The 10,424-nt window shown below is 33.2% G+C and overlaps 2 protein-coding genes across 2 annotated transcripts; both read left to right on the plus strand.

Moving 5' to 3' along the window:
* The first annotated feature begins 237 nt into the window (after positions 1-237).
* LOC115970255 (zinc finger protein GIS2-like) lies at positions 238-2,558 on the plus strand. Its single transcript, XM_031089917.1, has 2 exons — positions 238-367; positions 1,890-2,558. Exon 2 carries the CDS (start codon positions 1,934-1,936, stop codon positions 2,462-2,464), a length of 531 nt encoding a protein of 176 aa, XP_030945777.1. The 5' UTR covers positions 238-367; positions 1,890-1,933; the 3' UTR covers positions 2,465-2,558.
* Positions 2,559-7,870: 5,312 nt separating this feature from the next.
* On the plus strand, positions 7,871-8,206 carry LOC115970496. The gene has a single exon (XM_031090123.1). It carries the CDS (start codon positions 7,871-7,873, stop codon positions 8,204-8,206), a length of 336 nt encoding a protein of 111 aa, XP_030945983.1.
* The last annotated feature ends 2,218 nt before the right edge of the window (positions 8,207-10,424 follow it).

Below are 10,424 nucleotides of genomic sequence, written 5' to 3' on the forward strand. Positions count from 1 at the left end.
TACTGCTTCAAGTCTCAATAAGACATTAATTATGAAAATGATTCCTAAGCTGTGAATATGATGTCTACCTAATGAGGTTGATAGGAATATGATACATATCTAATGTGATATATAGATTATAAGAGTATTTTTTTTTTCTTTTTCTTTTGAGAAAAAAAAAAAAATATATATATATATATATAGAGAGAGAGAGAGAGAGAGGTGTTTTGATATAGATTACTTCATGGGCAAAAAATGGTGTTTTTTTGGTGGAGCTTTTACTTTATGGTGTAGTGCAAACTCATGGAGCTTACAACATATGTGATTGGGATGTTGTATCTTGAGCCTTGAGGGTGACACCAGTGAACCGAACTACTCAAGAAGCAAGGTTAGAAAGTTAACTCAAGTAGATGGTTCAGTGAAGTCAATTGAAAAGAAAATCGAGTTTTTGCGAAATTGATTAAAATGATAGCTTCATAAAATGATTCTTTATTCGTGTATATTACTTTATTATTTGCGGGTTAAATAATTGTTATATATGCTAGGCATCTAGTGTAGCGTTTCACAAATTTACTAGTATTGTGAGTGATAAATGAAATTTTTGTGTGATTTGTAAAAAAAAATCTATGTTAAACCAAAGGTGTACTTAATACTAGACCGAACAGTATCCAAAGTAGACCTTTGCTGATCAATTATTTACCTAATAGTAGTGTACCATGTACATGATTCTCTATACTATATATAGGTAAATAATTGATCAGTAAAGGTCTACTTCCCATCCTAGCAATAATGGGAGGGTGAAATCCTACCTATGGAGCGACTGAGCATAGAGTTAGGTAATATTAACACAAAAAAAAAACAAACAAACAAAAAAAAAAAATTGGAAACTCAAACTAATTTTATGTAATTGGAATTATTTAAAGGAAAAGGTTCCCTTCAAATACCTCTTATATCTTCTTAGTGGATGTGAATTTTGAAAATATAACAATTGGATTACATGATCTTATTATATCATATGCTTGCAAAATTTCAAGAAGACCAAAGATCAATAAGATCAAATAATAAATAAGATTCAATTTGAACGAAATTTAACATGCGTGTTAAGAATATAAAGAACATACAATCCAAATATTAGATTTTCAAAATTTATAGGAAATGTTTTAAAAAAAATTCTCCAAACAAATTAAAAAGTAAAAGAAAAAAAAGAAGATGGTAACAAGAGTGAGTGGTGATGGATTTGGAATTGATTTTGTCATCATGGTAGCCAATTAAGCTATTGTTTAGGAAATGATATTTTGAGCACCTATAGCTATAAGTTATCATACTGAGAATGGGTATATATATATAGGACAAATGCACAAAGGCAGTGTCAAAAGAGACGGGACAAACACGTATATTAGAAGTGGTGACAACCCATATATAGATATATATATAGCTACAATAAGCAATCTTTTAAGATTACCACATCGTGCTATGGACAAAGACTAAAATTCCCCCCCGGTTTTCTCGGGCACCTTTTTAGTAAAAATTCACCATCATCCCCTACCTCCATTGAACCTTCAAAAAAGCACACCAACACACCAATAGCCATTAGCCAGTGTAGTAGTAGAATGAGAATCTCACAGATCGGACCAAAACAAAAAAAAGGCTACAATGGCAAATTTTCATGACATCAACATTTGGAGAAACAGTGTTTAGAATCAAAGAACATATTTTGCTATTACCTTTCACTGTTCATTATTAATGACAAGGCCAAAAAAAGTTTTTTTTTTTTTTTTTTTTTCTTACTTAATCAAAAAAATAAATAGATGAATCATTTAAAAAAAAAAAAAAAAACCATTTCTCTATAAATATGGGGTATTTACTTTAACATGCATGTCACATAAACTTTGCTGTATATCATTTGGCAGCTGAGAGCTTGACTCCAAGTCCAACCAAATTGTCATCCACCATTATGTCTGATAACGATAAGAACCCAACTTCGAGACTGAAACTATTCGGTTTTCCATTAACAGATCACCACCAAGAACTTCCAGACAAGACAGAAAACTTTGAAGATCACAGAAAATTCACTTGTCAATTTTGTGAGAGAGCTTTTGCCAACTCCCAAGCGCTAGGGGGCCACCAAAATGCACACAAGCGAGAGCGTCAAAGAGCTAGGCGTGCTCAGTTTCAGAGTGGCAGACGGTGCTCAATTCTCAGCTCTCAATCTGTGAGATCAGCACCCTCCATTTATCCAAGAGGGTACATCGCCAATGGTACTAATGCTGTACCTATCTTCGACTTACAAGGACATCCCAATTGTAATGGATCGCGGCCGCTTTTAATTTCATCATCATTTGCTCGATTTCCTTCTCGATTTTTCGTGACGAATTCCTTGCAACTTGCTGATAATGCTCAGTCTTTTGCTGAATTCTCAGGTAAGTTGCCTGCAGAGGGGGAGGAAGGTGTTGATCTCCATCTAAAATTGTCTCCTTCTGGTTGAGGATATAGTTAGATTAGATGGACCGTATTGCTTGGAATCTTATACCTTTTGGGAACATTTTATTTTAATTAGCATATTTGAAGTTTGATTTTGAAGGTGTAAGATTGACAAACAATCAGTTATAAACTGCAATAATAATAATCATAATAATTAAAAAGACATTCGGATTGCAAATCATCATGTTGTTTTTTTTTTTTTTTTTTTTTCCTTTCATTATGTTCATCTATATGCCTAGAATCTTAAAATGGAGGCTGTTAACCAATATGATATAGCTCCATAAATGAGCAGAAGCAGAATTAATTTGTTGTTCAACGGAATTAATCATCAACAAAACAATGAGAATAGTATGTGGGATATATGTAGAAACAATGTCATGGAAAATGTTGAGTATAGTCCTAGGTAGGTAGGTAGACACTTTTTGAAAACACGATTTTCTAAAGTTTACATGGAATGCTAGTTTGTGCAGCTTTGTTGGATAACCAACATTTCTAGGAAACCTAATATTAGAGCATCCATATCAGTGGATGCAAAGTGTTGCAAAATACAAAAAACTACATATTTTGACCAAAAAAACATCAACATTAGTGGGTGTAAAATTGTGCATAAATACACAAGTGCTACAGTAACCGTGCATAATTGTCTTTGATTGCTCTCACTCTCACCTCACTCTCCCTTTTTCTCATTTGATCAAATCATTAGAATGGCAAAACCATTAAACCTCTCACTGCCCTTGATCTCTCGCCGATCGCCATGAAGCTTCTCCGATCGCTGATCGCTTTCCTTTGTTTCTCGTTGTTTGATAAGTGGGTTTCGGGTTGAATGGGGTTGATTTGGCTTTCTTTTGTTTCTCATTGTTTGATCAATGAGTTTCGAGTTGGGTGGGTGATGATTTGGCTTTCCTTTGTTTTTCGTTGTTTGATCAGTGGGTAATCTAGCAGAGGAGTTGATCTGGCCAAATTGAATGGGTTGGCTTTCCTTGATGATGGTGGTTGGGTGGGTGATGATGGTGGTTGGGTGTGGAGTGATCGTTGGTAGTGTTGGGTCTGTGAGAGAGAGGGATAGTGAGTGAGGAAATAATAAAAAATTATAAAAGAATGAATATTTTATTGAATAAAAATGTATAGAATAGATAAACTAATGTGGGTGTTTTGTAAAAAAATGTGTATAAAATAAAAAAAAAATTAGTTTTTTTTTTTTTTTTTTTTTGTGTGTGTGTGTGTGCGCGCGCGCTCAAAATAGATGGAAAGTTTGCATCCTTTGATGTGGTTGCTCTTACTGGTGATAAGATAGGAAGTGATCATATAATTTCGAACCGGTTGAACCGATGGCTATAGAGCATCCACATTGGTGGAGCCATAAATTTAGCAATATGGCTCCACAACCAAAAGAGATTTTTTTATTAAAAAGCAATATGAACACAACAATTTCATAATTTCTTTTTTTTACATATGAGCTACAGCGCACAGCTCCAACACTGTAGCCACATTTTGATATTTGATAGTGCTAAAAATAGCAATATAGTTTTTTAGCACTACCAGTACGTGCTCTAAACCACGAAAAGAGAGATTGTACACAGGTATATATGGACTTTGACCAAACGAAGCATAGTGCAGTTTTACTTTTACCATTTTTGTTGAGTATGCCATTTAAGAATTGGGCAAATGACATTTCGAGACTCAACAAATGAGATTTTTGTCCACTGTAAATCAATAAAATTTTATTTCTTGAATTTAACAGGCTATTGAGATTTGTTCAAGCTGCAATTTGCAAGTTGTGCCAGGACAAATTAAGTTTGGTTTCAAATTTGACTGTAGCCAATGATTACAATTCTATTTAATATCTTTTTATTAGATGTGAATTTTGACAAATCTATCATTGAATTACATTTTTTTCTTATATTTTCATGCTTGCAAAATTTCTAAAGATAAAATATCAATAACTGTGTCATTGATCAAATGTTTAAATTTTAAAATTTTGTAATCTGAAATTATGTATAAAAAATAAGTTTATAAATCGAATAGTTAATAACATCCAATTGGCACGAAATTCGACATGCATATTAAAAACATAAAATATATGCAATCCAACGGCTAGATTTTTAAAATATGTATCCATGTTAATTTTTTTAGGGATAAAGTTTGGCTAAAAACTTGGTTATAGCCAACGATTACAACTCTACTCAATTTATTTTTATTGGATGTGAATTTTTCTAAATCTACTATTAGATTACATGTTCTTCTTATATTCTTCATTCTTGCAAAATTTCTAGTAGATCAAAGCTCAATAACTATGCCATCAATCAAATATTTAAATTTCAAGTTTTTGTAGTCTAAAGTTATGTGTAAAGAATAAGTATATGAATTGAATAGTAAATAACATCTAATTGACATGAAATTTAACATGCATGTTAAGAATATAAAAAACATGCAATCAAACGGTTAAATTTTCAAAGTATGTATCCATGTTAATTTTTTTAGTAGGAGTTATAGCTATTGGCTACAACCAAATTTATAATCAAACTTTGTCCTTATTTAAGTGAGAGTTGTAGCTATTGGTTACAACTAAGTTTGATACCAAAATTTGTCTAAAAGTTAATTATTAACTTAGATAAATCAACCATCAAAGGATTGAGAATGCAAAATTTATATATAGAAATTATATGGACTCAACTTTTGTGATAAGAATAACTCTTAGAGTGGTCCTTAGAGTCCATGACCACAGTTCCTGGAAAGATTTTAGAATAGAAGAGTCCAAGCGGTTTGAGGCCACGTCTATAAGTATCTACAGGATCCTAGGATAATGGGTATGATTCATTTGTAAATTTCAATTCTAATAATGAAATTCCTTCTTGGGGTTAGGATTAATCCCCATGGTAATTTTTCCTATCAATGCATTCATAGGTTTTCCACTTTGTCACTATGTGCTTGTGTCATTTGTATGATTGTTTTATTTGGTGATGTGTTTAAATTGTGGTGATTAACTGGAATTGAAATGAATACATAATTGGTTCATTCAACAAGTTGATTAATCACCGAGCACCCTTAGTATGATAATCACTTCACAAGTATAAAGTTCTTGTAGGGTAGAGGAAACAAGAGTCGGGATTGAAGCTTTTTGGAGGAAACTTCACACATATATACAATTAAATTAGTTACACCAAAAAAAACAAAAAAATTAGGTTAGAGTAAAGTTTTTATCCAGTAAAAAAAGAAAAAGTTGATTAATTACTTTGTAAAATGATCAACTAAGGAGTGTAAATTTCTTTTTAGTATGTCGCATATGTCGTCTAATGTGATAAAGTCACGTTAATGACTTGTGTTTTCTTTTCCCGTCTCCTCTTTCTTTTCTCCATCATAACTTTTCTAACCCTCAAAGGTTTTTTTTTTTTTTTTTGAGCAATGAAAAAGGCATGTGAGGGAAATAATATAGAGTAATAAACAAAGGCTGAAAGGCAGACAGAAAGTTTTGTTTAAAAAGTAGTAAAGGCTCCGCCAAACGAAGGCATCCGCAACACAAAACATTATGCATTGACAGCTAGTTTACTATATAAATCTCCTTCTTTAATCAAAGAAAGTACCGTCGAGCTCAGAGACCATGAGAATCCAAATACAATTTTAAAAAATAATAATAATAAAAAGAAGAAGAAAAACCCATATTGGAGAGGTCTAAAAATGGGATTTTAGATAAAAGAGAACTTTCATCCAGCATTTTCATGAATTGTTCAGATGACTTTCTTTTGAATGGAACAAAACTTAAGTATAATTCCCTTAGATACTCTAGGCTTTTAGTTGAGATTAATGACATTTTTTTTTTTTTTGAGATAGATTAATGACAATGTTCTTTTAGATTAGATATGGTAAAATTGGACCCAAATGAAAAATAATCCAACACAAATCTGAATTTTTTGATCTGGAATAAAAAGGCTTACCCTTGATCCGACTTTTTTTTTATAAATTTTTTTTAATAGAGATTGATGCCTGCTCGGTGAAGAAATTGCTTCAAGTGAATCTTTTCAAATCTAGTTGTTTGAACTTAGGCAAGACATTCTCACCCAGTCATCACCTAACATTATAACTAGAGATTACATGCTTGGCTTATCTCTAGAATGATATTGCACGCATAAACAACAAACGTGGATGCAACGTTGTTAACGTTTGTCTTATTTCTATTGTATCCATGCTTAAAAATACGAAACCTCATTTGTTCATCACTAGTCTACCATATCGAAATAATCAAATTTTAATTTAACAAAATATCTTCTTCTCTTCTTCTTTCTTTCTTTCCTTTTTTAATTTTTTTTTTATTCATTTTTTTTTCAATTTGAGTGCAGAACTCTCAATTAACTTAAAAAATTAGAATTTCTAAACAAAAAATAAAAAATAAAACTAAAAATATAGGAAAATATTTTCAGCAAATCCAAGAACCTTATAGAATCTAGGTAAGACATACCAAGTGTGTATATGACTAAATAAAAAATCATACCTTGATTAAATAAATAAAAATCAAATCCTAAATGCTATATCTTGGGCATAGTCCATTGCCAATTGGGATGGAAATTCCAGTGGAGAGTAAGAGAATGAATTGTCACCAATGACTGCTACTAGAAAGTAGAAACATGAAAAATGTGATACCATGAATATTTTTTTTGTAATGGCCACTCATGATCATTTGAGTATAGATGTGAAGAGGAATAATAGAAGTATGCGGTTAAATAATTAAATTTACTGTATCCCAATAGTTTAAGTTTTTAGTATAATCATTAATTTAACATAGTATCAGAGCATAAGACCTTGAATTTGATTTCTATCTTTCCCCTCTATTCTATCTCTAATGTGTTAGGCCTCACTTATTAAACACGTGAAAATAGTGTTAGAAGTATATTATTAAATGATTAAATTTTACTATATCTTAATAAGAACCATTTGTCATGTCTATTTTGGCTATAAAGTGACGATGTTATTTTTTTAATGTTCACATGTCAAAATTTAATTGAAGGATTTAAGTTGCAGTTGGAAATGGAACTGCTTTACTGTTGTGGATAGAATTATACAACTTTTTTTAGATTTAAATTTAAATATAGCCATTAAAACTTTAATGGTGCATGTGAGGTATGAGTGAAGAAGAAAAGGCTACAAAAGCCTACAACTTTCCGATGATTAGTTTGCTACTCGAAGAGTTTAAAATAAATAATTAAAAAAAAAAGTTGTGAAGAGCTGACAGACCATTACAGGATTACCCTACATGTATTTTCCAAATATACCCTCCTCGAAACCGTAACCTCACCTGAGACCACATTAAAAAACCGCAGTGCATTGTCCAAATTGATTTCTCTCTCTTCTAGTTCTAGCCTCTTAAGCTTGTCCGCTAAGCTCGACCCATATCCGAAAAGGGCTCCGGATATCCTAAATGGATGGGTTCGGGTCGAGCAATGGGTACGGCGGCGGCGGAGGCGGAGGTGGAGACCGGAGGTTAGAGATTGTGAGTGGCAAGGGCTTTAACTCGAACCACGTGTACGCCACTCGGATTGACTCGCCGGATCTCCCACCGGTTCCGTACGCGATGGCTCGGGCGAGTCAGGACGGGTCGTCGAAACCGTGGGGCTTCAATGACCCGGAGGTGAAGAGGAAGAAGAGGATCGCTCAGTATAAGGTTTACACGGTCGAAGGTAAGGTCAAAGCTTCGTTCAGAAATGGGTTCCGTTGGATCAAGGCTAAGTGCTCTCAGATCGTCCGAGGTTACTAGGTTCTTTTTACAAATCGGGGAATCAACGGTTCAGATCACGCCCCGTCACGTTTTGTAGGACCCATTTGATGGTGTTGGGTCGGTGGGTCCTGCTGCACCATTTTTGTCGGAAAGCTGTGTGGGGAGAAATTTTGGGGTCGAAAAAATTGGAGAAGAGAATGCGTTTTTGTCTCTCTTTCTTTGCTCTTCTTTCTTTCTGGGACATTTTCATGTTATTGTTCTTAATCTCTCTGTTCTAATGTTCAAATTATATGGTACATTCTTTTTTTATCAATCAAATGATTTCACATTCAGAAAAGAATAGCATTTGGCATATTGAATGTGTGTCAATGGAGGAGTTTTTTTTTTGATAGGAATGGAGGAGTATTTATTTTCAGATTGGAAATTTGAAAATAGATTGATTTCTATTTGTAAGTATAATATCCTTTCATCTTATGTTATCAAAAGTTTTATTATGTGATCTTTTCATTTTGATGTTATGTTATCAAACTTTAAGGGACATTTCATCATGACCTTTAAAACCAGAATAACAATCCTCATGATTCATGATCATGAACATCTTGCAAATGTCAATTCTCACATTTGCATTAGAGTTAAAATGTCAATCCTCACAAATCCTGTACTTGCCAAATTTAATAATTCCTACATTTTCCATATATATATATATATATATATATATTTTCCATTAATGGATATTTCTTTTAATATTATTGAAAAATACCAAAAATGCTGAAAGTTTCATAACTTAGCTAACATCATATGGTATTTTCAACAAATATATTCATCAGTTCATGGTTCAAATTTTCCTTCTAAACTAAAAGCATCCACAACAATGGAGCTATATTTTTAGTTATTTGGCACCACAAAAAATTACTTTACTTATTTTACCTACTCACATGCTGCAGCAGTGGATCTATTTTAGCTTTTAACACAATAAAATAATATAAACATCACAATAAAATAATATATCTCTTATAATAAAATAATACAAATCCACAGCCATCACAAAACAAACCCACAGCAACCCAAAAATCCGGTAACCCAAAACTGAAACCCACCACGCCGGTACGCCAAAACCCACCACGCTGATAAGTCGAAACCCACCACGCTAGTATGCCAAAACCCACTCCTATCCACGAGCAAGCACAACCACAAGCAATAACAATTTCGATCCATGAGCAAGCACAACCACGAGCAAGCACTCCGATCCACGGAAAGCCACTTCAATCCACGAGGCCAGCGCACAAGCACAGCCCAAAACACAAACCCAAAACGCTGAAAATAGAGAAGAGAGGCCGAAATGGGTCAGGTCGGCGATGATGGGTCTGTGGTGGTTGGGCTCGTGCAAATCGACGATGGGTCTAAGGAAGAAAAAAGGGTCTGTGGGTCTATGGAGGAAGAAAGAAGAGATGGAGAGGCAGTGAGGAGAGAGACAGAGAAAGGAGAATGAAAGCAAGAAAGAATAAAAAATAAAAAAAGTTGTGTGAATGCAAAATAAAAAATTATTATTATTTTTAACTTTTAGCTATAGTGCACATTCATACATAAATGTGCACAGTTAAAAATTTTAGCTTTAGTTTCACTGCTGTATGGTTATTTTTGTGTTTTAGTGAAGCTAAAATAGCTATATAGTTTTTTAACTCCACTACTACGAGTGTTCTAAAACTATCATTTTCTCAACACACACACACAAAATAAATAAATAAATAAAAGGCAAAAAAAAAAAAAAGGAATGAAAATAGAAATAAAAAGCAAAGGCTACACATAACCAGCCAACAACCTTTGTACTTGGCTAGTAATTCATTTTTCTTTGTAAGGTCTGAATATGAATGAACAGGCACCACAAATGGTATAGTAAGTAGTAACCCATTTCTTTATTTTCTTTTTGACACCAGTAGAAACTGGTAACTTATTTCTGAACCCTTCAAATTTAAGGGAACAATCATTATCAATCCCACGACCACGACCCCGACTATCGAGTATAAATGTTTGTTCTCCTAACAGCCAACCAAAAAAAGAGAATGTTTTAAGTCTTTTATTGCTTTTGTTTTGGGCTAATCATGGAATGTAGCTGTAGTCCAAGTATAGAGGGACACTATAACATATTTATTTTGGGGATTGGCTTAGGAGTGCACTAAACTAAATTGTTGGTGTGTGTCAAACGCTCTTTCATTCTTTTAATGCACCCCAATCACCTAAAAGCACCTCCATCTCATGC

Source organism: Quercus lobata, chromosome 12, assembly GCF_001633185.2.
Source record: "Quercus lobata isolate SW786 chromosome 12, ValleyOak3.0 Primary Assembly, whole genome shotgun sequence".
Taxonomy (NCBI): domain Eukaryota; kingdom Viridiplantae; phylum Streptophyta; class Magnoliopsida; order Fagales; family Fagaceae; genus Quercus; species Quercus lobata.